The sequence below is a fragment of the Megascapheus bottae genome, chromosome 30, assembly GCF_031878675.1.
Source record: "Megascapheus bottae isolate mThoBot1 chromosome 30, mThoBot2.hap1, whole genome shotgun sequence".
Lineage (NCBI taxonomy): Eukaryota > Metazoa > Chordata > Mammalia > Rodentia > Geomyidae > Megascapheus > Megascapheus bottae.
Genome location: NC_143538.1, coordinates 11,848,589 through 11,876,475, shown reverse-complemented (window position 1 = coordinate 11,876,475; position 27,887 = coordinate 11,848,589). Strand labels below are relative to the sequence as shown.

General features: G+C 45.0%; 1 protein-coding gene across 1 annotated transcript in view; it reads right to left on the bottom strand.

The window, feature by feature from the left end:
* The window catches only part of Agbl1 (AGBL carboxypeptidase 1), a 388,588-nt gene that overhangs the window by 208,128 nt on the left and 152,573 nt on the right, over positions 1–27,887 (bottom strand). Inside the window, 2 exon segments of the mRNA XM_090321447.1 lie at positions 14,052–14,205; positions 24,042–24,186. Coding sequence (XP_090177573.1) covers positions 14,052–14,205; positions 24,042–24,186 — 299 coding nt within the window.

The window sequence follows — 27,887 nt, the reverse complement described above, 5'->3', positions numbered from 1 at the left end:
GTCCTTACATCACAGATGCCTTCAGAGAAGGCATTTCTATTCCCTTTTTGCTCGTCCTTGTGAATTAGGAAATTGGTATTGATTGAAAATAAATTAAGGTAAGGAATAAATGGCAGTTTGCCCACGAAATCGCAGTGTTCACCTAACTATGTAGAGATTGGGTCCCCTCCCCCCAGCAGAGAGTCCGGAAACTTAACTGACAAGGCTACATTATATTTCTTTACAACTGCTTGCTTTAATAGCAGAGAAACAAGCCTCAAAGAAGCGAGACCAATAAACAAATAAGATGGTTCCAACACTTGTGTGGGTCCGCAATCCAACTCCCAGCCTAAGACGCCCTCACACTTCAACTCAAGGGCCAGTCTGCTGAAACCAGACAGCCTTCCATTTTGTTCTCTGGATTTCTACCTCCAGCACCCAGAAGCTAAAGCCTTCAACTGCCCCAGCAGTTGACAGTGTCCAGAGTCACGCGGCATTCGCCAGGATGCATGCACCTGTTATCTTCTGACACGCAGGCCCTCCTGGTCTTGTCACCAGGCTAACGATGGCAGATATTTATGTTGAACACAGAACACAATGTCTGATGCTCTGAGTTCCGGCCTGCTGCTCCCTGCCTGAGGGGTGACAGCTCTGTGGAAGCCTCCTGGGGTACAGAGGGCCCTTGCCGGCCCCATGGAGGTGGTCGTACCCTATAAAATCCCCGGGGGTCAGAAAAGCTGCTATCTGGACTCCTCGTGGCTCGCTCAGTGAGCCGCGGGAAGCCAGATGTGGGGGGGGAAGTACAAAGGAGGCAGTCCAGGCAGGACCACCCTGCAGAGCCCAAGCTGGCCAGCTCCCCGGGGATCCCTGGTACCGGCCAAGAGCAACACTGGGGCCAACTGGCTTGAGGGCGGAGGTGACCACCCGGGTGGCTGCAGACATGCATCATAATGATTGGCCTGACGGCTCAGCCCAGAATCTGTGTTCCACAATCTCCCTTGCCAGGTAGAATCAGAGGATGCGGGGGGGGGGGGGGGGGGGGAGGAAGAAGGGGGGAGGAAGAAGGGGGGAGGGAGAGGGAGGGAGGGGAAGTCCCCTTCTACAACTTCCTTCCAAAGAATGGCCAAGGGAAACCCTCTCCATCAAACTGGAAAGTCGTGTCATTTGTTCTAGATTCGGGAGAGAAAGGTGGCAGTGAAACATAATCGCCTTCTCTTAACGGGTGAGCTGTGGACAGGCTGTGTCATGTCGAGGTGGGGAAGGGAACCCCGTTTCCTTGGTGACTGCCCATCCACCTCTCACAGAGTGGAATGGAATGGTCTCAGAACAGGCCCTGGGTGTGTGTTCCTAACTTTGGGGGTAAGGGCGACTGAAATCGGACACAGGAAGTTTCCTGGTTTTGTTGTTGTTGTTGTTGTTGTTAAATTAGAGAAATAAAATAAAAGCCTGGGGCTAGTGGCTCACTCCTGTAATCCTACCTCCTCAGGAGGCTGAGAACTGAAAGTTATGGTTCAAAGTCAGTCCAGGCAAACACAGTCACCGATTAGCTCCAATTAACCAGCAAATATACAGAACTAGAGGTGTTGTTCAAGGGGCAGGGCACCAGAAACCAGGTGAAAAGATGAGCACTCATGAGAGGTAAGGAGTTCAAGCTGGTGTATCAGCACTAGATAGAGAGACAGGAGAAGGAGAAGGAGAGAGAGGGAGAGAGAGGGAGAGAGAGGGAGAGAGAGGGAGAGAGGGAGGGAGAGGGAGGGAGGGAGGGAGAGAGAGAGAGAGAGAGAGAGGGAGAGAGAGAGGGAGAGAGGAGAGGGGGGAGAGGGAGAGGGGAGAGAGGGAGAGGGAGGGGGGAGAGGGAGAGGGAGGGGGGAGAGGGGGAGGGAGGGAGAGAGAGATAGAGAGAGAGGGGGGAGGGAGGGAGAGGAAGGAAGAGGAGGGAGAGGGAGGGAAGGGGAGGAAGGGGGAGGGAGAGGGAGGGAGGGGGAGGGAGAAGGAGGGAGAGGAGGGAGGGGGAGGGAGAGAGAGAGGGAGAAAGACGGAGAGAGAGGAGAGAGATAGGGGAGGGAGAGGGAGGGAGAGAGAGAGGGAGGGGGAGGGAGAGGAAGGGAGAGGGAGGGAGAGGAGGGAGAGGAAGAGGAGGGAGAGGGAGAGAGACAGAGAGGAGAGAGATGGGGGAGGGAGAGGGAGGGAGAGAGAGAGGGAGGGGGAGGGAGAGGAAGGGAGAGGGAGGGAGAGGAGGGAGAGGGAGGGAGAGGAGGGAGAGGGAGAGAGAGGGAGAGAGACAGAGAGGAGAGAGATGGGGGAGGGAGAGGGAGGGGGAGAGAGATTGAGAGGAGGGAATCTACTCCTCCACTGATAAAATAAAAAAATAAACCCTGGAGGAAAATCTGGTCCTTGGTTTTAATCTTAATGCAGAAATTCAATATACTTTCACTAAAATTCTATCTGCTAAAGAAAAAAATCATTCTAAGAATCATAAGAGAAAGTATTCTTTCAGGCAGGCTAATGACACCTCGAAATGTAAAAGAACCAGGTACACTGCTTCAAATCACAAGCCAACTTTCAGATTTGTATTATCCACCGCAGTAAACTTAGAAACTAGGCTTTGATTTTCCTTTCTGATGGAGAGGAGAAGCATGTGAAATGGGAAGATCAAAGAGACTAGGTATTCTCCCTTTTCTTTTAGTCTTCCATTTTGTCAAGAATAACAAGACTCTACCATCCCAGCAAGCCTTCAACTGAAAACAAAACACACCAAAATAAAACAAGTTTTCCTCAAACGTCACTTGAAATGCATTACTGAGTTGGCCTGAGAGAACAAATCTATAGGATTTCACCAGTCTGGTGAAATCCATACAACCTTGGATAACCTGCGTCAAAGTGTATTTCTCCCCTGAGCCTATCAGCAGAATCTCAGAAACCTTGAACTGCTTCTTTGAAGACTGCGAGGGCCACCGGAAGCCAGGCAGAAGCCTGGAACCTGCCCTGCGCAGGCCTTCCAGTAGCGGACCCTTCCTGAAAGCTGAGAACCCAGAATTTTTTTTTTGGTCTTGGTTCACAGAAGGTGAAGGCAAATCTTGATCTCAGATTTCCCAAGGAACTTTTAACAAGGTTTCCTACCCGCATTTTGAGTTCATGATCCCCACGCGGTTCTAACCATCCAAGATAGAGACTAGAGACACAAGTTCCTCACTCTAGAATGACAGGTGACGCAGAGACGAAGACAGGTGGATTGATCAGAGCACATCCTGGGACCACAGGCTCCAGATCAACCCTGCAGCTCCATTCTCTAGTCAACTCATAAGCCAGGCTTTTCTTGGAGTCTTCCTTGGTGGGCCCTGCCTCCAGACAGGTGCTAAGATCAGTGGAGGAGTTCTTTTCTGAAAATCCTGTGCCAGGCCAGTCCCTGTACGATCCAGACCATGAGGGAGGCTGAAGAGTTTATGTAGCAAGGTCAGAGGACAAAGATTTTACATATGATGCCTGGACTGTGTTAGTCCCAAGAAGCACAAAGGTAAAGACTTCAGCCCTCTGCTTTCCTCAAGCTTAGTTATCAGAACTACAAAAAAAGTCTCCACAAGGAAGAAAATACTAGATATGGGGTCCCGCAGAGGCCTCCTCAACCTGAGCTAAGAGCATTTCCAGCAAGAAAAAAAACAAGCGTGCAAAACTATGGAGGAAAAGCACAGAACACCGGGTAAACAGCAAATCCAGAGGCTGGGTGAAGTTAATTAGGCTGCTTTGTTCAAGAGACAGGAAGAAGGTCGGTGTGACGGAGGGAGGTTGAATCAGGGATAAGATGGAGATGAGCAAAGCTTGCAGATATTGTAAAAACAGTCAGATTTAGACTTTCCTAACAGTTTTTAATGCCCGTGTGAACACATTGTTGGTTCTCAACACACTGAAGAATGTATTGAATCTACTGAATACATAGCTGGAAATAGTGTTGATAGTGGAAATAATTACTCTTACATAAAGGGAACTTAACTGTACTATTTGTCCTCACTTTTACACAGCTGAAAGAGGGAAGAGACTTAAAGAGGCCACTCTCCTAGAGTTTGAGATTCAAATAATTCCTGGTATAAATCCAAGCGCTAGCTCCCAGCATGTCACTTTCTCCAGGCCTCAATTTAATCATCTAAAAATGGAGATAAATAATGTAATTCTTTTTCTCCCTTACCTCAAAGGGTATGTGGGACAATTAGTCACACATAAATACATTGTAAACAGCTCATTACATTAACATATGTAAATAATTATAGCTGGTGAACACATTTATAGGATAGAATGTTCTGAGATGGCTTCTGATAAAAATGCATTACATGTTTCTTCTACAATAAGCACATATAGACAACTTAGGTCTCCTTGCTAATTGAGTAAATTATTCAGGTAGCACAGATTTGTTTGATTCCCACTGAAATAGATCTCACATCATACTGGCTTTGTAACTACACATATACTGTGTTCTCATAGCTTTCAGGTCTCTTACAATGAATTATTTCCAAAATTGTACTCATTATTCACCCATAATCCGTCTTTGCTCTTTATATTCCATTGGTGGCATTCACCTATGCACACATTATCCAAAGCAGAAGCACATAATATTGATTATTCACTAAGATCTCTCACCTTCTGATGACAACTTATCAGAGTGGTCACCAACAATTGCTAATCTTTCTCCTTACCCTTCTTCCTCCCTCTCTTCCTCCCTCTCTTTCTTCCTACTCCTCTTTCTTTCTTTTTTTCTTTTCTTTTTTAATGGGGCTTGAATTTAGGGCTTGGGTGATGTCCCTGAGCTTTTTTGCTCAAGGTTAGCATTCTACCACTTTGAATCACAGAGCAACTTCTGGTTTTCTGGTGGTTAATTGGAGATGAGTCTCACAGATTTTCCTGTCCAGACTGGCTTCAAACCATGATCCACAGGTCTCAGCCTCCTGCGTAGCTAAGATTTTAGGACACCAGTGTGTGCCCTCCCTCTGTTCCTCCTCCCTCCTTCCTTCCTTCCCTCCTTCCTTCCCTCCTTCCTTCCTTCCCTCCTTCCTTCCTTCCTTCCCTCCTTCCTTCCCTCCTTCCTTCCCTCCTTCCTTCCTACCCTCCTTCCTTCCTTCCCTCTTTCCATGCTAGTCCTGGGGCTTGAACTCAAGACCCGGGCACTGTCCCTGAGCTTCTTTTGCACAAGGCTAACACTCTACCATTTGAACCACAGCTTCTCTTCGAGCTTTTTGGTGATCAGTTGGAGATAGGAGTCCCATGGACTTTCCTGCCTGGCTTGGCTTTAAACCACAATCCTCACATCTTAGCCTCCCGAGTAGCTAGGATTGTAGGCATGAGCCACAGAAGCGCAGCTCCTAATATTTCTTGATATTCACTATGTGCCAGTCTTCTAAACTCTTCATCATCTACAGATCAAGGTGAGTACTATTATTACCACATTTATAAAAGCATAAAGAAGGTACAGAATGGTCAAGCACCTTTTCCAAGATTATAATGCTAATAAATAGCTGAACTAAGACTTGAGCCCGCGGTGACTTTGAAACTTGGGTCAAATGTTAAAGAACTGGGTTCCATCCACTGCCACTAGGCTCTCCTCATCCTACTGCCACAAAGCCTTCCTCTAAAACAAGCATTACCTTGCCCTGTACACTGCTAATTTATTTTCCCACCTTAAACAAGACACCTCCCATTGTTTCTCTGAACGTAGACATCTGAATTCAAGATGCAAACCAAATGGTATTGGTACTGAATCTGTGATTTATCACTCACCATATGGGCATAACTATTCTATTCTTTAATCCACAAGGTGACTACATGGAGAAAGAAAAAAATTATATTGGGTAAAACTTTGTAATATTAAATGATAAGATAAAAAACAAAGCTATTAAACTGTTAGGTTTTACAGTCTTCTTCACTCCAATCAGTTTTGGAAAAAAGAAATGAACTTTAGCATTTCCTTTATTGGAGTTTCTAGACCAAACAACAGCTATAACACACTCACACGCACACACACACACACACACACACACACACACACACACACACACACACACACACTGACCACAAAGAAAGGAAGCAAAAAGATTACCTATCTAAATGTCACAGTAGTTTTGAGAAGTTTGACTTAACATTAGGTGAAATTATTGTAAGGGTACAATGAACACCAGCGATAAGAATGAAGAAAACCCAACAAGGCAGTTCCAGTGCTTTTTACACACTGTTCCTTTCATGTGTTCTCCAGAAGAGACTTAACTTGTTCTTCTTTTTTTTTTTTGCCAGTCCTGGGCTTGAGCTTAGGGCCTGAGCCCTGTCCTTGGACTTTCTCAAGGCTAGAGCTCTACCACTTGAGGCTCAGCACCACTTCCGGCTTTTTTTCTATGTATGTGGTACCGAGGAATCGAACCCGGGTCTTCATGCATGCTAGGCAAGCACTTTAACCACTAGGCCAAACTCCCGGTCCATAACTTGTTCTTCAAATACATTTTGGATTGCCAGCTGAGGTTTCTTGGAAACTCAAGTTTGGTCAATAGAATCCCCGCACTGCATGGGGCGTTTGTAGGCTGTATGCCTTGCGAGTAAAATCCTCCTGTGGAGTTTGGCTGTGCAGGCAAATCCTTCCTTCCCAGTGTCTCCATTGCTAACTTTGATCAGCCCTCTGTCGACGTGGACTTTGTTGTACAGAATGACCTATCCCATGCATCTCACACATGCATACAGGTACACGCGTACATGCACACGCATGCCCAACTTGCAGATGACATACACCTCAGACACAAGGATCAGGTAGTATATATCTTTGCATGGCATAAACCTGTCACGACTGCTTGCCCTGAAGACGTGACCATCTCATTCCTGTGCTTGCTCTTTTCTGAAGAGATAAAAATCCAAAGGCAAGTAGAGGGTACAGGTCAGTTTCTTTTATTAAAGAAGAGACACTGTTCTCTTACAGTTAACTCTGTGTGTCCCAATATTAGTCAGAAGCATTGTTTTATAGAAAAATATGGAGAATGTTTCTTGACCAGGAAGTCAGAAGGAGGCCTGGGGCCTGAGGCTCACGTACCTCTCTCACGTACTAGCTCAGTCATCCAGGTAAATACTTATACCTGACTTCTGTAACACATGAGCAACTGTGAAAATCTCCACTTGTGTCTTAAACAATTTTCAAGTTCTAAAGTTCCATTACCTGGGCCCCATGGGTCACTGAATGGTTAAGAGGGTGGTAGAGAGGAAGAGCTGGGTATCTGCTAATCAGGAGGCACAGCTGGAAAATCATGGTTCAAGGTGGCTCTGGAAAAAGCAGGAAACCCTCTCTACTAAGCAAGCTAAATACAAAAGGATGGTGGCAGTCGTGAATGCTGGCTCAAGTTCAATCTCCAGTTCTCAAAAAAAAAAGATAAAATAAAACAAACTAGAAAGAGAATTAAATGACCTCCAGAAATTTCCAAGAGTGAGAGGTCTGCGTTGCACTTGAGTTTTTTCTCAGACCACCAGTGTCACTTCTAACTCTCCCCAACAGACAGCTCTCTTCTTGGTACATGATCAGGTATCTCCAGCAGAAACAGACACCCAGAGAGGATGGAAAATTATTCGCAGAGAAGCCAAAAGGGGAATTCTGTAACTGTGTATTTTTCCACTCCATTCTAATTTAAAACCACTTAAAAGTGACAACTACCAACCCCAGGCGGGTGCCTTGTGGTAGCTCATTACACCCTGGAGAACCCCTCTAAATCCTTTTTTTTCCCCTTTCTGAGAACAGCTATTGTCTTCCAAAGGAAAGCTTTTAGCATAATGGCAGGCTGAATAGAACATTGCTTTTGTAAGAATATTTTTAAGGAAAAAAAGAGGGGGGGGAAAGGATAGAAAGGTATTCTTTAACAACTGCAAATGCAGTCCCAGCTCTGACTTCCCTCCCTGCCTGACCTCAGCCCTCCTGGAAAGAGCCCTGTGTGAGCTGTGGGAGACGGAGGCAGTTGAGTGAGATCACCTCACCTCCTGAGATGTAGAAAGGCTATGCTCTGCTCTTTCAGATATAATAAATGCAGGGCAGAGATGTCTTGGGTTGCAAAAATAGCAGTTCCACCCCCTCAGCCACATCACCTTTTGTTGTATCTTGACTTCTCACCAGTCAGGGACCCAGAGTGACTATTCCCTTAGAGAATGGAAGTTTCTAATAAGAGAATGACATTTTCCTTTTAAAAAAAACCACAAATTAGTTCCCCCACTCAAATTGCTCTTAAGGGCAGTCAAGATAATGCTACTAAAGAAGCTTCCTAGGCAGGCCTCCAATTTTCCAGCAGAAAGTTCCTGAGACAAATGACGCCATCACCCCCTCCCCCAGAATCAACATTGTGAAAATGACAATCTTGCCAAGAGCTATCTACAAATTCAACGCAATACCCATCAATATCCCAAAGGCATTCTTTAAAGAAATAGAAGAGACAATTCAAAATTTCATATGGAATAATAAAAGACCCCGTATAGCAAAAACACTTCTTAGCAGAAAGAACAGCGCCAGAGGAATTTCAATACCAAACTTTAGACTCTAGTACAGAGCTATAATTATAAAAACAGCTTGGTACTGGCACAAGAACAGGCCTGAAGACCAATGGAATAGAACTGAGGACCCAGATATTAAACCACAGACCTATGGCCCACCTAATCTTTGACAAGGGAGCCAAAAAAATAGAATGGAAGAAAGACAGCCTCTTCAACAAGTGGTGCTGGCAGAACTGGTTAAGCACCTGCAGAAAACTAAAGTTGGATCCTTCTTTGTCACCTTGCACTAGAATTAACTCCAAATGGATCAAAGACCTGGAGGTAAAAGCTGACACACTGAAAACTTTACAAGAAGGAATAGGAGATACACTAGGCCTCCTTGGCACAGGTCGAAACTTTCTTAAGGACCAAGAATCACAAAAATCAGAGAAAGGCTGGATAAGTGGGACTGCATTAAACTACAGAGCTTTTGTATGGCAAAGGACATAGCTAGTAAATTAATCAGGAAGCCTACAGAGTGGGAGAAGATCTTCACCAACCAAACAATGGACAAAGGCCTCATATCTAAAATATATCAACAACTCAAAAAATTGAATCACTCCAAAACTAATCTCCAAAGTAACAACCATCCCATTAAAAAATGGGCCAAAGACTTAAAGAAAATCTTCTCTGAAGAAGAAACAAAAATGGCCTATAGACACATGAAGAAATGTTCAACATCACTGGTCATAAAAGAAATGCAAATCAAAACAACTCTAAGATTCCACCTCACTCCAGTTAGAATGGCCAGGATCAGGAAAATTAATAACAACAGATGCTGGAGGGGATGTGGCCAGGAGGGATCACTACTACACTGTTGGTGGGAATGCAAACTCGTTCAACCACTATGGAAAGCAGTGTGGCAGTGCCTCAAAAGGCTAAACATAGAACTCCCCTATGACCCAGCAATTCCACTACTTGGCATTTACCCAACCATCCAGAAACAAGGACATACTAAACCCACTAGCACAACAATGTTCATTGCAGCATTATTCACCATAGCAAAGATATGGAACCAACCTAGATGTCCCTCAGTTGATGAGTGGATCAACAAGTTGTGGTATTTGTACACAATGGAATTCTATGCTGCTGTCAGAAAAAAATGACATCGCCCCATTTGTTAGGAAATGGAAAGACTTAGAAAAAATCATATTAAGTGAAGTAAGCCAGCCTCAAAGGAACTTAGGCTCAATGGTTTCCCTCATTCGTCATAATCAGTAGAAACCTTGGGCTCTACTAGCAGAGATCTGCAATAGAGCAAAATCTTGATACATAAGGCCATTTAGTGTGAAGCTAATTGAAAAGACCTCCAGGATATCGAAACAAAAGCCATATAACGAATGATTGTTGTCCTTAATGTACTATGTTGTCTCTCATCTCCTTTGCTGTCCCTTGGTTATCTCATATTGTTATAGTATCTCACTTTGTTATCTGATATATTGAATTTATTTGTATTTGGATATTTGAAATTTGATAGGGAAGGGGGAAAAACCAAGACGGGTGGGGGGTGTGGGGGGGGGAATGGGTACCAAGACATGTGAAAGGGTATCAATGTACGTGAATTAATGCACCATCTATCTGGCAAATATCATGTAACCCTTTTACTAATTACAATAAAAAAAAAACCACAAATTAGTTCCCCCACTCAAATTGCTCTTAAGGGCAGTCAAGATAATGCTACTAAAGAAGCTTCCTAGACAGGCCTCCAATTTTCCAGCAGAAAGTTCCTGAGACAAATGACACCATCACCCCCTCCCCCAGCCCCAGGTCTCAAAACTCAAATGGGATCCCATTCCTCTAGACAGAAGTGGTGAGTGCAACAGGCTGGGCAGGGCTCCAAAGTCTGCTCCCTATGGCATAGAGCTGTTGCTTTAAGGCTGTGCTGCACCCCCAAGAGACTCCGCTTTCTGAAACAGAAACCCAGAAGCAGGGTTGACTTTACGTGATGGCTTGTTTGTGCAAGTAAATGACCATTTCCCATCCAGCTCTAACTACAAGGTAGACTTCATAACGTAGTCATAGAAATCAATGTGACCAGCTGTAAATTTATCCAACGAAGTCAGGGGCCCCAGGTCACAGGGGAACCACACCGCAGGTCCATGAAGGTATCTAACACACAGGCCAAGAGAAAGACAACAGCAGGCCAGTTTGGCCAGCTTGATACCCCCCCCACTTCCCCGAGCCGTGGCCACCTTTCCAAAGAGGGAAGGGCCTTGGGTCCTGCCATGTCTCAGGCCAAACTCAGCTTTCTCAGACTACTACCCAAGAGAGGGTCTGGATTGTTTCAAAGAAACCAATCCTAAGCCCGGGCCGGCTCACCATCCTGTGACCACCGGAGTCAAGGTCCAGCCAGATCCTAACACACCCGATCATCATAGGACAGATTTCCTGAAGGGAGGAGGGAGGGGGTATTGGAGGTGAGGGATGGGGGGATGGAGGGGGAAGAATAGAAGAAATATAAAGCAACAACCCAGGCCCAAGAGATGGGATGCCTGGATTTGGGGTCCCGTTGCTCATGCTTCTGAGTGGCTTCTACTTTCCCTTTGCTAGGTAAGTTCTTTAAAATGGTGTGTGTCCTTCTTGGTACTCTTCCAATATGACCATAAGAGGTCACCGCCACGCTCCCGTCTCCACCATCACACGTATGGCTAGAGCCCTCTCCCCTGCATCCTAAGCACCAGATTTACACTGAATACCCAAAGCTGATGAACGGCACGCACACACAGATGGAGGAGACCTGACTGTCGCAGGGACTCTTGCTCCACCCTGCTTGAGAGGGTCTCTTCCAATTGTCTTTCCAGGCTCCCACCATTTCCTTTCACCACCCATTTCTCCTCAAGCCCCCATGTGCCACAATGACACCCATTCCCTGGACACGGTGAGGACGGCCCGGTGACAAGGACTCTGAAGGATCTGCGGGATGGAGCCCCTGAGGACCGAGGTTGGAAGCCATGAGTCACAATCCTCTCTCAGGAGAACTCTGAGAAGCCCTGGATCATGTGTCTCTGAGCAGTGACAGAAGTGCACAGAGCTGGTGAGCCTCGAACTGAAAATATATTTGTCAAGAAAGTAAGGCTAAAATGTTTCCAGGAAAATAACTTTCACAGGGAAGAAAAGAAAGATGTTGAGGAAACATATAAATAAATAAATCAAACCAGATAAATACATCTGGGTCACTCTCTGGAGCCCAGACCATAGCAAGACCTAGAATCAATCAATGAATGGTCCTCAGAAAGAAACTTCCTGGTTGGGAACTTGAGCCCAAACCAGCAGGGCTATCAGCTATTAGCAAAGGCGGCCTCCCGAGACCCCCAGCCAGGCTCTTACGTCATCACACCGGCTAACCATTCTCTCTCCAACTCTCCCCCTCCACACACCCTTCCAAGGCCTTGGTAACCTCTAGTCTAATTTCTCTCTCTACAAGAGCCACTTGTAACTTCCACAGAGAAGTGAGACTTCACAGCATCTGTCTTCCTGTGCCTGACTTATTTCCCTTAACAGTGTCCTCCAGTCCCATTCATGCTGGTATTGAAATATTTTTAAAGAATTTTTCAAGATGGTGATAAAAGAGCCTGAAACAAAGCACATGACTCTTGTAAGTGGAGGGGTGGGGTGGGGGCTGCGACTGTACAGCTAGAATGCCCAAGAAGACCTCTCTAATGCATTCCTGCACCTGGCTTCCTGAGGACCTAGCTCCAATAATGACCACGTGCAGGCAACAAAAAGGCAAATAAACAGAACTCATCTTGCTATCCTCATGCCCAAACTCCCTCTTGAGATGAAGAACAACGGGCCTATTAGCATGTTTAAGAGGGAATAAAAGATGACAAGGGCAAATGAAGGTATCCGTTTATTAAAACTAATCACACAGACAGCATGCAGATTCTACCCTCTTTTGATGTATACAAGGATGTACCAGGCCCTTTCTCTCTTCTTCTTCTTCTTCTTCTTCTTCTTCTTCTTCTTCTTCTTCTTCTTCTTCTTCTTCATTTTTAATATTGAATTGCTTCTCATAGTGCCAAATTATTTAGGGGCACTCTTCTGTGTTTCTCATCTTTTCTTCAAACTAAAACTATAACATGGGCACAAGCCCCAATGCCAGCATAAACAAGGAAAACCAGATTCACGAAAAGCAGACTTGAGTCCCTCCACTTTCTTACATAAATAATTCCCCGAGGAAGATTACTCTGGAAGGATGGCTGTCTCTCAACTCCCAATCACTGCTTATCTGCTGAGTGGAAGGCTCAGTGACTCATTGGAGAAATTGCTCTTAAATGCATAAAACACATAAAAGAGAATTTTTGAGTGATCCCTTATTATTCATTAAAGCATTTTAGGGCCTCATTAATTCAGATAGGGTAATCAGTTGTTGATTAGCCAGGTTGTTGAGCATCCATTGTCAGGTGCTGATGGGGTGTGAGAAATTATTTCTCCCATCCAGCCTACGAGTCACCTGACCGCCATTAGTACTTCATCAATAAGGCTGAGATCTGGGAATAAATTAGATGGCTTGTACTCTTCAGTCATTTCTTCCCATCTTCCAAACTTGCTTTTATGGCCAAGTATTCCCCATCCTCACTGAGTGGACTTTTTTTGTCTACCTGTGTCAGAAGCCACTCGCAGAACTTGCTGATGACAAGTCAATCACATTAAATCTCTGCCATTAGACAGTCACTGTGCCTGGGCGAGTGTGTGTGGGTGTTCAGGTGTGTGTGTGATGTGGGTGTGCAGGCACCCGCGTGTCTGCAGGTCTGTGTGTCTCTCGGGTGTCTGCATGTGCCTGTGGGCTTTGGTTTGGATCCACCGTTGTTGGCCAGAACCTTCTTCACACCTATGGCTTCTCCAGATCTAGGTGTTAGTTCTATCCAGGGGACGCTTCAGCCTGGGCTCAAAGATTCCATTTCCTTCCTTTCCAAACTTGCCTGATGGAGGAGAGACTCAAGTAACAGCCACGAGCCACGGGGAGAATAGTCCCCGGATTTGACGCTGGGAAATGTGATTCAGAGTGGGCGCTCTGTGTTTGGAAGGGAAATGACTGCTACTCTTGATCTGTTTTCTCTTCCAGGCAGCCATTTGCTCTCCCTGGCAGCTTGTACATTTGTTTCCTGTCTTCTCAGCGAGAGACACATTAACATTTACCCTCAGGTCAGAAACGTATTTCTCTAAAGACAGACAAGTACCTCCGATTCTACAAAAAAAAAAAAACAACTTCTGGCCTAAAAGGGAGAACCTGAGGTCCCTTAATAGTCAGAACAGCCTCAGCCAAACCTTCCAAGAAGAAGTTCCTTGTTGCTAGGGGGAAATGGGATTCTAGAATCCCAGTGACTCAGGAGGCTGAGATCTGGGAATGGTGGCTCAAAGTCAGATCAGACAGGAAAATCTGTAGAGACTCTTTATCTCTATGGGAAGTGGCATTGTGGCTCAAGGTGGTAGAGCACTAGCCTGGAGTAGAAAGAGCTCAAGGTCAGCACCCAGGTCCTGAGTTCAAGGCCCTACAACCAACAAAACGAATTAAGTACATGAAAATTCCTTGGTTTACTCACGAAACTGTTCCAGCTGGTCAGGACTGCTGGACTCAGGCATGGCTGTGATGGTCACCAAAGGACAGGAATTTCCACCCAGGGTTTGGCAGAGGACATCTTGCCGGAAATACACTTGCTGGGGGTTGACACTTTTCCCCAAGATCTCAAGGTGAGTCTAGGGCAGAGAGGGGGGAAAAAAAGCAAGCATATGGTGACCAGAGTAACGGCAACGCTGTCAGCCACGATCAACAGGAAACCTATCAAATCCTTTGCAGTTGAGAAGTATTTGTTGTTGTTGTTCTTGTTAGCCCACGCTGCCTGATATAGCCTGGGCATTGGAGGGATTGGGAAGGAGATGTTCTGGAGAGGTCAGGGAGGCTGAACCAACACCATCATGCCGTGTGCGTCCATGTGAACAAGTTGCCCCAGAAGCAGGAGGACGGGGATGATAAGAGAGGATAAATCACTCTCTGGGACACAGGCGGGGCCTGGGGCGTGATCCACATGAAGGCACAGCATGCGGGGAGCAGAAAATGAAAAGATCCGGCAGCCACGGAACGACAGGAGCAAGGATGGCAGCAGACTTGTATCTGTGTGTGTGTGTGTGTGTGTGTGAGAGAGAGAGAGAGAGAGAGAGAGAGAGAGAGAGAGAGAGAGAGAGAGAGAGAGAGAGAGAGAGAGAGAGAGACAAGGGGAGGGGGGAAAATCTATCCTGGGGTTTGACCTCAGGGCCTGAGCTCTGTCCCTGAGCTCTTTTTCTCAAGGCTCGCTTTCTACTACTTGAACCACAGCGCCATTTCGGGCTTTTTCCAAGTGGTTTATTAGACTTTCTTGCCCAGGCTGGCTTTGAATCTCGATCCTCCGATCTCAGCCTCCTGAGTAGCTGGGATTATATAAGTGTGAGCCTCTGGTGCCTGGCAGAGTTGTATCTTCGAAGAAAATGAAAAGCCATCAACCTGGGAAGATGGCTAAGCTAATAAAACAGCTGACCGGTAATATCTGACTTTTTCCTGCCATACTCCCTTATGCAAATGCTCATTAAAAACACAGCACGAGGATGGAATTGCCACCTGCTTAACCATCTGTAAGTCTTCTAAAAGTGTTCTCACCAGCCAGAACAGTGGGGCCAGTGGGAAACAGGCTCGGGATGCCCTCTGTCACCCTGAAAATTAACTGGTGACCTCTGCATGGTGACAATCACTTCAATAAGCAGAGAAAGCGGAAAGATTCCCTTCTAGCACGATATCCTTTCCCTAAAAATCATCCCTCCAGCCATGCACCAACGGCTCATGCCTATAATCCTAGCTACTCAGGAAGTTGAGATCTGAGGATTGTAGTTCAAAACCAGTCCCGGTTTGGAAGTCCCTAAGACTCTTATCTCCAGTTAAGCACACAGAGACAGAGAGACACACAGACACACACACAGAGGAATCTTCAGGCAAATACTTATGAAAATACCTGTAACTATCTTATAGAAAGGGAAGCAGTGCCCTCCAAAGGTGGCCAAAGTGTTTGCATGTCCTGCAGTAACCGAATCGTCCACTGAGGCCCAATCTAATCCCAACTGATTAAAATAGATTCTTTCCTGGCTGAAAGAACCAAAGAACTGAAGACATTTTGCTGTGACTAGGTTTGAAGATGAAGAACTAAAACTTTAGAAGCTGGAACTAGCGAAGACATATACCCCTTCCCACACGGCTCAGAACCCAGAAAGAAGAAAAGCCCAAGGCCCAGGGCCTTTGCCCAGATAAACACATGTTAAACTTCTAACCTGTTTAGATCTGTTTGTCTCAAAACAGCATTTAAACCTCTCAGCTCAGAATGTTTTTGTTACAGCAGCAATGGTAAACTAATACCATGAAAGAAGAGGGGGAAAAAATCTAAACTGAGTTTTACACACACACACACACACACACACACACACACACACACACACACACACTACTTGGATAGAAATAAACTAAAACCTGTTTTCATATCAACTGAAATATATGAGATTCAAGGGACAGGAAAAGAGTCCAAGAAAGAAAGACAAGACCAGATGGTTCTATGGCCTTTCCAGCCCCAGGGACACTGGCAGTTTGGTTCAGAGCCATATTCCCCTCGAAACCAAAAAGCAAAAGCATTCACGGCTCCCTGTCAAATAACATGAATTATTACCACCCCACTCTCTCATCTATAGAACTTTACAAGTCCAGAAAACTCTTGGCCAGGAAGATAGAAATTACAAATAAATATTGGCTCTAAGAATAGCCCATCAAAACCTTCTCCATATAAAACATCAATCAATAGTCCTTTTGTTCTTTGTCCTGAAACAACACACTGGCAAGTTTTAAGACAGAGATTCACTGTAGAAATACACAGATTGAGGTAGATGACACAGAGAGAAAGATAAGGACCTGTGAAAATGGTATCATAAAACCCAGTAAATTCAAAGAGGAGTGGGCAGAAGAAAGAGGGATTACAAATGTGTAATCCAGATGCAGTGTGTTTGTCCCGGGCATACTGTATGTATATAAATATTAAATACATGTGAATGTCACAATGATGTCCCTTAATTTGATGAATGTAGGCCATTAAAAAAGTAAAGCGCCCATTGAGCTTTGATTTAAGATTCTTTTAGACTCTCTGCTCAAAATCCTTTCCTTACCTCATTCTCCAATCTTCACCCATTCTACCGTGCCCCCACTCTAAAATACTTGCCTTTAAACTGTTCTTCTAGGTGGTAATGAATACTCAATTTTGTCTTGCCCATCTGAGACACTAACTAGATCACTCTCCCTAATCAAGTACATTAATCTCCTCCTGCTGCCATGGTAAGTTAATACGGACGCAGTGGATTAAGACAGCATAGATTGATCGACTGGTCTAAAGGTCAAGTGTCCAAAACAGGCCTGGCTGGGTTAAAATCAAGCCTTTCCAGGAGGGTCATGGTCCTTCTAGGGGCTCCAGGGGTCTCCTTGCTTCTAGAGGCACCTGTGTTCTTCGGCTCATGGTCCCTCTCCTGCACCTCAGAAGCCAGATGGCACCACTCTCCCACCGGGATTTCCTCACACCATGCCTCCTTCTCTGGCTCAGCCTCTCTCCTCGTTCTTGGACCCATGAGAACCCTTGTAGTTACGTTGGGTTTCACACAATACACCAAAGACAAAGCTGGTAATCTGTGCCAAGCTCCATCACACATGCCTGGGCTCAGGGTATGGCTGTCTTTGAGGGCCAGGCCGACAGGAGCAATCTCTTCAACCCTGTCTTAGAAACAGCTTCTGATGGCATTTCAGGGCGCCAGCATCTGACACCACGCTGAGTAAAGGAGTTCGAAGGAACGTGTCTACGCTGGATTCGAGATGCACGAGAAGTCGGCTGATGTCCCATAGGTCTGGCCTTGGCACTTCATTATAAAATGATCGTCAAGTGACAAGTGCCAGGTATTGGCAAGACACACCTGCGTTGAAGATTAGTGGGTCACCGCCTGCCCACCAAGTCAGCCTGGGCTGACGGGCTCAATTCTCCCTCACAAGGCATCGTCGCTCAGGACCTCACCACCACAGCGTTCCATCCGAATGGAAGGATGGGAATGGACCTGGGAGTCCTCCCAGTGTATGTTCTGCTGTTCCTTTCCTTGTGGATGAACTCCGTTCTGGGTAAAGCCTGGTCTTGCCAGTCCCCTGGCGAGTCTAAACCCAGCTCTCAACAGGGAACACAGTGAACTTGCACCCTGTGATTAAGATTTGTTTTTAAAGCAGATAAGTATGTGTGTGCATCTGCATAAATGAACCTATTGTTAAACTATCTGCACGTGCAAAAAAAAAATGCTGTCCGGTAAGTCCTCTGAAATACTAGAAGCCAGAGGACATGAAGGATAGCTGAGGGTTTGAGGATGGGAAGGACTGAAAGCCAAGATCCTACACACAGCCAATTCTTTGCTCGAAACACAACATCCACGCTGTGGTGGTAGTCATGAGAAGCCAATCTGGGCAAATCTACAAGTTGCTTATATCCAAATTAACTAGCAAAGTATCAGAAGTAGAGGTATGGCTCAAGTGGATAGAATGCCAGCCATGAGAAGTGCTGCAAAAAAATTAATAGCAGCAACAACAATGACAATAAAGTACTATTAGCCATCTGACACAGTGGCTGTTATGATTTGATTATGTAATGCAGTGAAAAGCACATGTCATAGAATAACAATGTTGGTTATTATTGTCAAGGATGAAATCCAGACTCAACTGTGATTTTTTTTAAGAACTACCAAGGATTATTAATACTAGAATTATAAACACGAGGGCAAAAAGCTCCCAAGAAAATATGGTCCACACTGCAAAAGAAAACAAAAGACAATACAGTGAAGCATGGAAACGAACATAAACCATAATGATAGAAAGAACAATAAAAGTATTATCATACACTCACATTAATCAGTCTTATTAAATGACAAAAATGTTCAAATTACTTTTCCTAAGTTCTCAGGCATGTCGTACACAGCAGGTACTTTTAAAGAGGCGTGACACGTATGAGAAATGCTTCTAAATTATCTCTTTATTTAGTTTGTCTCCACTGAAGCATTTTAAGGGAGAAATATTGAGACTAAACGGATAAAGAAACATAAATTAAAGCCAGCAAGGCAATACTGATATGTGGCGAAGTCGTATTCCATATCAAGCGCATTCACTGGAAATTTAAAATCTTATTTTGATAAAGGGCACAATTCACAATGAGCATATAAAGCCCATAAATCTTCAGAATCAAATAACATGGGATTGAAATATGTAACACAAAACAGCAGACGGAGAAAAATTATGCCAGCACTGGGACATTCTAAACCAGCACCACAGTCTTGGGTACAGGAAGCTCACACAACACATTTGAGCAAGACTTCTTTTCAGATACATAGCAAGCTTTGTCTTCAGAAAGAACATCCTGTATTTTCTCAAGTGTCCATGAAATTGTGACAATAATGAACCTTACAGAGCGCTATTAAAATTTACAACACTTTCAAAAAGAAAAAGCAGAAATTGCAAACCTATTGTTGGACAGCAATTAAAAAAAAACTGCCAGTCGCCTGTGATCCAAGCTCCTCAAGAGCTGGAGATCTGAGGATCACAGATCAAAGGCGCCACAGTCAAGAAAGTCTGTCTTATTTCCAATTAACCAGCAAAAAGCCAGAAGTGGAGGCATAGCTAAAGCGGTCAAACACCAGACTTGGTCAAAATAGCCAAATAGGACCCGAGCCCCTCAATTTAAGTCCTAGTACCAGACACACCACACACACACACACACACACACACACACACACACACACACGCATGCACGCACGCATGCACACACGCACATACGCACGTGCATGCACCCACAACCAATTCAAAAATGGCTTTTGAATCAACAAAAATAAATAAATAAAACAAGTACTTAGGAAAAGTATCATCCTTAAGCTTAGTAAATCAACTGGTAAGTTAAATAGAAAATCAATTTAAAAATGATTAATTAAAGCCTCAAGGTGGAAATTAAGACATCTGGGTATCACAAGGGAGACAAGAATGGAAAAAAAAAACTCCATTCAAATGTCAGCCACTCTTCTAAGCTATCCTGGGGAAAGCAAAATTCTAGCTTCTTATTTAAGCAGATATGCATAATGCTGGGTTTGTATGACACTATATAATTTTAAGTCAATTATCTTTGTCGTGCCCATCCATTCTAGGTGAACATTGCTCATAAGAGAAATGTTCTCTTAGTTTGGAAATCCGGACTGAAGCTTGACGTCTAATTACCATCAAGTTTCCAGGTCCCAAGACTAAAGAAAGAAATCATCGGAGGGGTATTTCTTCACGTGCATGGCTCTGGTGTGGAGAAGGGCCAGGGTATGGGTCAGGGTATGGGGGAGACAGACCATTCACAGCTAAAGTACTTGGGAAATGGTGACTCAAATAATCTGAAAATATGTTCATGGTCTTGGGACTTCTCTGAGCTGTGACAAGCCACAGGGAGGAGAATCGTAGTCTGAGGGTTAATGACTGAGGTTCAACGCTTGTTCAAGCATGCGTTCAAAGGCCAAACTCCTCCTGCCCCTCCCCCAATAAAGAACAAATGCGATAATGAAACTAAAGAGATCTGTTCACAGGTTTGTCAAGCACAAAGTAAAAAACAACTTAATATTTTTCCATTAAAAATAAAGCTTCATGACATTATTTGAAAGAATGAATAAATAAAAAGTAATGGTACTCAAACACCCTGAGGCAACCATCAGTGATGCTTGCATTTATTTCTTTTCTGTCTTATTTGGATTTTGTGCACTTTCAAGTTTATTATAAATTGTGCACTGTGTATCCATTAAGTCCAAGAAGGAAAATAATCTTAATGTTAATAAATGATCTACTGGTTAGCATCTACGACTGCTTGATGAAGATAGGCATTTTTGCTACAAACTTTCTACATACCCATCAATCAGTCCTAGCCACAACAATATCCATAATGCTTTCCTGTCTGCATCCTCTAGCCACAGGGCCCAGAAAACACAGTAACAAAAAATTTCTGTGATTATAGAGCATGGAAACACAGAGCCGAGACTCAAACTCAGGCCCATCTGATTCCAACACTTGTCCTTATGTCGGGCTCAAAACCCTGCAATCCGATATACTTGTGGCAGAACATTTTGCTTTACACACACGGTGTGGCTCCCCAAGAATGGGCTTTGTGCTCACTTCCTCACTATCAACCACCTTCACTGGCTGCTCACTTCTCTTCTGAACCACACAGAGAGAGAGGATCCATCTCCCTCTCATTGATTCATCACCTGTTCATTGTATCTTTGATCTACCATGTGTAAGTCAATATTTGCCTTTGTCACACGAACCATTTCTGTCATGTACCCATGACATTCCTCTCTCTGTCTCCGTCGTCTGTCTGTATCTGCCTCTCCCTCACCCACCCCAACATACACACATTTATGTTTGTACACCACACCGGGTTTCTCATTGTGTGAGCTGACCACTGAGTCTCGGCCACAGTCGGCATACATATCTGGTAAAACCAAAAATCTCCGCCCTACCCTTCAAGACCTTAACTCTCTAAGCATACAGATACTACGGATACCTCTCTCCTTGCCTTCTGCCAGCTTACGCAGTGATCATTTCTCAGTGAAATGTCATTTCTTTGCCTCCTTGGTAACCATCAAAAGCTGTTTTAGAACCCAGGTTTCCATCAAGACTACCAGTTATTATCAATACCACAACTCTGGTACCTTAAATAATAGTACTAACAACGCTTACCAGTCATCTCAGTTACCAGTACCTCGAGGTGCTTGATTAACATGTAATTCCTTTTGTTTGCTTCAAAATGATCACAATATTCCATTTCTTTTCGCTTGATTTTAATGCCCCAATTTCAGCAATTATCCAACAGAAATAAACATCTGGAAGATATTAATTTGACAGAACCAGATACTAATTCCTTCATTACAAGAGACTACTAATGGTTTCGTTCAAGTTTTCAAAACTATATTCACGGCAAAAAGCATCCAGTGTACAACTTCTTTGCTATAAAAATGTCTGCCATTATTAAAGACAATCCACATCACGAGAGATTTACACATGGTGAATTTCACGCGGACCTCTGTTTCCACCCCTTGGCCTAACCTTCAAGTAACACACTGTTAATTCTGCCCTTAGGGTACCCTTCACATTTATCACTTGATCTGTTGGAAGAAAAAGATACGTTCCTCCTTAGGACACATCCAGAAAGAAAAATGAGTAGTGTGTTTTACACAGTGTGCTTGTTCTGTCTGTGGGGAGGAGAGGACTTTCAGTGAAGTCACAGAGTCAGTGACCACCGTAAAGAAATTAGAAATGCAAAGCCTTAAACAGAGAATATATATATATATATATATATTCATTTCCAAGTGAAAAATGGTCTTTCCAGCCCTGTTCTACTCATTTAGGAGCCAGCATTCTGTTTCTTGTCTTCCTTTCTTGTTAACTCCTCAGACTTGCCTGGTCACCAGGAGAAGTTGCAAGGCAGTAAAGACAAATTGACCAGGCCTCTCTCCTTCATCTCAGAGTGAAGAGGCTTTACTGGACATCCCCTTCCTGGTGCCTTCTCTTCAAGACAAAATTATCTCCCCTCTGACCTCACTAGCTCCCAAGTTGCTTGTTTATCCTTTGTAAACTTCAGATCCTGTGCTCTGGTCTGACACAACCTACAAAAGTAAGAATTCCAAGTGGGGTCCAGCCTACCTGAGAGAGTTATAGGCTTCAAGGACACCCGGCAAGAATCCACCAGAGCATCTTGGGGTGAGAGAGGTTTGTGTTTGGCAACAACCATTATCCCTCAGCTCAGCCACAACCCCAGAAGCCCAGAATCCCACCACTCAAGGACCACACAAGCTTATGCAACTGAAGTACAACAGCGCACCCATCACGTACAGCTGTGGTGACACGACCAGAAACTTCAGAACTTCCTCTGAAAAAGGAAGACCAGTCAGTGGTCGGATCCCCCCACGTGGCCGTTAGTCAGATGTGAGGACTATTCCGTCTCGATTTCTGCATCGGCATGTGTGAAGGACAAATCAGACAACTTCCCCAAACTCCTTTTGAATTCTAATGTGTTAGGCTGTCACCAAGAATCTCAGCAGGGTCTAAGAAATTCCAACAAGTGACCAGAACGGCATCACACACCTCGGGTCCCTGCCCCTAGTGGGAAAGGCAAATGAAACACACATTCTACACAGAACCTTCTCCCAGGCACATGCCCTTACCTGCGGGATCTCACAGGAGAGACTGTGAAAATAGCTGTGGAAGGAGGCCATGAATCTCTCCTGCTCACTCTTTCCCTCTCTCTCCAAAGGCAACACATGTTTAATAACCCACATAGCTTGTTTCAGCATACAGTGTGATGTACACTTTTCTGATTAACACTGTGAACCCTTCCGTTATTTGGTACACAAATAATACCAGTTGTGTGTTTCCGGCAATCTGGAAAACCTACAGAACTTTCTCTCTGGGCCAAATAACATATGGAGAGAAGGACAGATGCATTCTTATGGAGCACTTAGCCAAGTGGTTGGTTGAAGATGGAAAACTTGTATTTATACCTGAACATTCATTTTGAAGGGAATGAATGCTTGTGATTTTTATCTTTCCCAACTCCTTTTCACAGTCTTAAAAATAAAAATGGCACTTCTTCGGGCGAAGTGATACACACACACACACACACACACACACACGCATATACACCATTATGTATATACTAAGAACATGTGGCATTAATGAAAAGGATAAAAGTATTTGGTAGAAGATACGGTAGATCATGAATCCTCTTCTGGATACCCATGAAAGAGCAAAGGGAAGAGGAATTGTTCTTTCATTTTAAAATTGACACAAGCCATCTGTTTACTCAAAATTGCCTCAAATGAGATTTTCAATGGAGCCTTCCAGAACATTAGGATGTGAACTTACAGTCTCAACTATTCTTCCCCAAATTAAAAAGAAAAAAAGCCACAGCTAGTGGATCTGTGTGCTCTTCTTCCGCCCTTCTTGTCCTCCCTGGATCCTTCCGGAAGCTTCCAGGCTATGGCTGCGGATCCCCTTGGAGATGTTACAGGGACTGCTTGCTCCATGAGAGTCAGGGGATTTTCTGTCTGTCTTGCCTTCTGCTCAAGCTTGCTCAGCGAGAGGCACTTTGGATTTGCATGGATGTCTACCATTCCAGGCCACCATGCCTCAGGCTTCACTTGAGGACCTTTTAAAGACAGACCTCCCCCTCCTCATAGGCCTCCATCTCCCACCCTCAACGTGTAGACCACCTGGGTTTCAGATGTCACCTCGTCTTGACTCAGCCTCACCCCCTATCTAGGAGACACACAGGGAGTCATCAATCAGGGAAGACAAAGCCTGACTCCCTAAGGGAAGGCACTTCTTCCTCCTCAACCCCTGCCCACCCAAGACGCCTGGGTCTCTACAACATTCTCCAGGGAAACCCCCTCAAGGAATGCCTTCCTGCCACAGGCTGAGGTCGCCTTACCATGAGGGAGCTGTAGGTGTAGGGATAATGGTAGGCCAGGTAGCAGTGGTCCTCGCCGTGCGGGAAGGTGATGGAGAAGGTGAGGGTGTAGTAGTGCTTCACGCCTGCTCCCCCTGCCAAGGCTGTGCGCTGGCAGTAATGGTTCCTGGAGAAAGAAAACAAAGACAGGGTGAGAGGGAGAAGGTTAAAGACGGATCCTCAAGGTCCCTAGATACCATCCACTCCCTGCCTTACACGGACAAGGGCTGGCACAGGGAAACACTTCTGTGGATGAAATTTGGAAAGCAAAGAATTGGGTGGGGGACCTCTCTGCCCAATCGTCTTATCAGTTCTACCACCTGGAGCCTGGCCCAGCTATTTCCCACTGGTGACGCATATACCAGGGACCCTTCTTGGCTGGAAAGACACACAGCAAGAAAGACAGAAAGATGATGAAACTTCTGTGTGTGCCCTAAGCACTTTCTCCAACCAAATCAAGCAGTTCTCGTGACAAACAAAGAGAAATCACCGGAGCTCATTCTTGGCTTTAGAGCTTCCAGGGTGTCTGTGACTGGACTGAAAGGATGTAAACAGTATGTGACACCATGAACTCTTCCTTGTCCGCCCGCTCTCATGTCAGCCCTGAGTTTGGTGGTGTTCCTTCTCCACAGACAAGCCAGTGGCTCCAGGGTAACATACAAGGCTGGAACTGAAGAAAACTGGTTAACACCTCATTTCAAATGAGCTTTGGCTCAAGGAAATTCAGTTACAACCCTAATCTAGGGTCTAAACTCTGGCTGACCCTGAAGGTAATATTAGATTTTTCCCACTCGGGTCTCTTGGCGGCCATACGGTGGCAAAGGCAGCTCAAGAGTTAGACTTGACCTTCAACACACTCCCTTCTTCGGAGAGCCTCAGACTCCCCCCCACCCCCTCTGTGATCCTCTTCTTTATGGAGAAATGTCTGATCCATCTCTCTAGAGTGAAACACATGGCTGGCAACAATTCAATTTATCTATGACACAGGGCGATCCACCCAGGAGTTGGTCTTTGTTGTTATTTTCTTGAAAGCAGCACACGATGCGGAGAGACAGAAGGATGCTGCACGACAGCGTCCCTTCCCTTCCAATCAGATGTGCAAGGGTCATCCTTTCCCGCCTCTCTGTTCAGCCAACTCCCCTTTTCCCTAATATTCTATCGCAGAGCATCAAGCCTCTCTCCCGAGACCCAGTGGCAGGATGGGTGGCGGCAGGACATCCACCTTCATGAGGGAGCGGTTTTGCCTCCTCTCGAGTGGGGGTGGATGTGAGGAGAGTCACATGGAGTGAACAGATGCCTGTCCTCTGGGCTGAACAGGGAGCGGCTCTGCCTGTCAGCTGGGAAAGCAGGGCCACCGGAAAGTAGACAACCCAGGGAGAACAAGAAAACCTCAAAACGTGTCCTTGCCGACTTTCATGAGAGGCAAGAAGAAAATCGGGGGTAGGAGGGGGAAGGAGTAAATTTTCTTCCAGAATGTTCTTCAAGATGAATGGGAGCTGGAGGACAGAAGAGAAAGCTGTTTCTTCCCCAGCACGGGTAGGAAATCAACCGTGCACAGGGAAGAAGTATGAGGGCGAGAAAAATCTCCTGAAATGTATAAATATGTAAGTAATAAGAAGAAAATTAAACTGTCCACGGTTTATCCATCTATTCTAGATGGATGGCATTAAGTTCCACATTAGTGGTTTTCCATCCCACAGGTAAGTCACATGGCCTGAAGGGGAAATTTCCTTAGGAAAGAGCGGGACTAACTCACGCCTCCTATTATTTGCTTTTAGCTGTGTGTGTGTGTGTGTGTGTGTGTGTGTGTGTGTGTGTGTGTGTGTGTGTGAGAGAGAGAGAGAGAGAGAGAGAGAGAGAGAGAGAGAGAGAGAGAGAGAGAGATTATATTTTCTAAGTTAAATTAAACCTCATAAAATAGAAAATTCAGTGAATTTTGACATTCAGCTTGGAAGCTTCCAGTTGAGGCCGGGAGTGGTGGCTCGTGCCCATAATCTAGCTACTCAAAAAACAGAAAGAGCTGGGAATCACACGTGAAGGCTACCTTAGGCCCAAAGTCGGTGTGAGGCCACCCCATCCCAGCTAACAATCCAGATGGAGTGGTATGGACCCATTACCCTCACCCCGTATCGATGCCAGGGATATTTCTTTACACATAATTTATAGGGGAATCCCAGAGTGCAGGGCGCGTGTGACAACTGACAGTGATACCCTCGTAAAACCAGGTGATCACTGATTCCACAAAGCCATTTGCTCCAGGCCCTCCTTTCAGTCTCATAGAGGGATGCCCAGGCACCACAGCTCACAGGTCTTCCTGTGGTGACATCTCAGCATTCCCTGAAATGTGGCTGTAAGCCCAGGAAATTTAACAATTTAACACCACGTGCAATGGTGTTCCCACATGTTTTTACTGACACACACGAAACAAGGAGGTAAATGTCTCCCATATTAATGTGGTAGGGAAAAAAATGAAAGGTAGTATAATAAAGTTGATACAGATGGTTGATGATGAACAGGGAGAAGGGAAAAAGAAGGTCGGCTAGGTGGCTTTGTGTGTAAGGGAGATGTGCTCTGCTTTGTGTTAGGGAATCAAGACTGCCACATCTCTACCCCACTGTGACATCATCTTGTTGGAAATATGTTCACACAATACGGCAAATAATTGTAAAACAAACTCCATTACAATGTAGCGATCTTATCCATTCATCACTGTTGTTCTCCTGGCTGCCATATGAAAAAAATGAATTACATTATACATGCATGGTTTTCATCTTATCCCTCTATTGTTCTTTAATCACAGAAAAATTGTCTTGTTAATGAATCTAAAAGCTCTTACCCTGGGCTTCCCTGATGCCAGGGCAGTGGGGGATGGAGGGGCTTGTTTTGTTTTTTGGTTTCTTGAGTCTTCCTTCTCAGGGCAAATGACCTCATCCCTGTGGCTTCTAAAAGAAAGCCTTCCATTCCATCAAAGGAGACTTCATGTGAGATCTAAACTTACGACATTCATGATCTAAAGCCAGCTTGAAGTTAGATCTTTCACCTTAATGGGCTGGAACTATTTTCAGAGCAACTGAGAGTCAAATGAAGCTCTTCTGATTTTTATTCCTTGTGATGGTGAGCTTCATAACCGAAACATCTTCGGACAGAAAAGAAGTCCCAAGAGTTTTCAGGGAAGTAGCCTAGGCAATAATTTGCTACTTAGGTGACAAATGAAATGGTAACATTTTGCTGTTCTCCTAAAGAATATAGGAAGATAGTGTGGACAGGTGTCAAAACATCAAAGGCCTAGCCAGGCACTGATGGCTCACGCCTGGAATCCTAGCTACTCAGAAGGCTGAGACCTGAGGACTGCTGTTCAAAGCCAGCCCAGTCAAGAGGGTCCGTGAGACTCTTATCTCCAACAAACCACCAGAAAACCAGAAGTGGCACTGTGGCTCAAAGTGGTAGAGTGCTAGCCGTGAGCAAAAGAGCTCAGGGACGGCACCCAGGCCCTGTATTCAAACCCCATGAAAATAAAAATAAAAATCAAGTCCTGAAAGCAGCCGTCTGTTGCTTCAGCTCTGGATTTGGTAACGCATCGTTGTCCCAGTGGCAAATCTGCCTGGAACCAGAAGAGCAACAGACCTTCGACCTCCCAGTGTGCAAACTGAGAGATATGAGTGTGAGTGTTATAAGACACTCACAGTAGACCAATCGTGAGCTGCACATATTCTAAATCATTCTCACACTTCCTACCCTTTTCCCAACCTCCTGGAGGTATCTGAGGGAAAATGCATCCATAAGCCATCCATAGGCTTGGAATCCATGTCTTCCATGAAGACGATGCCT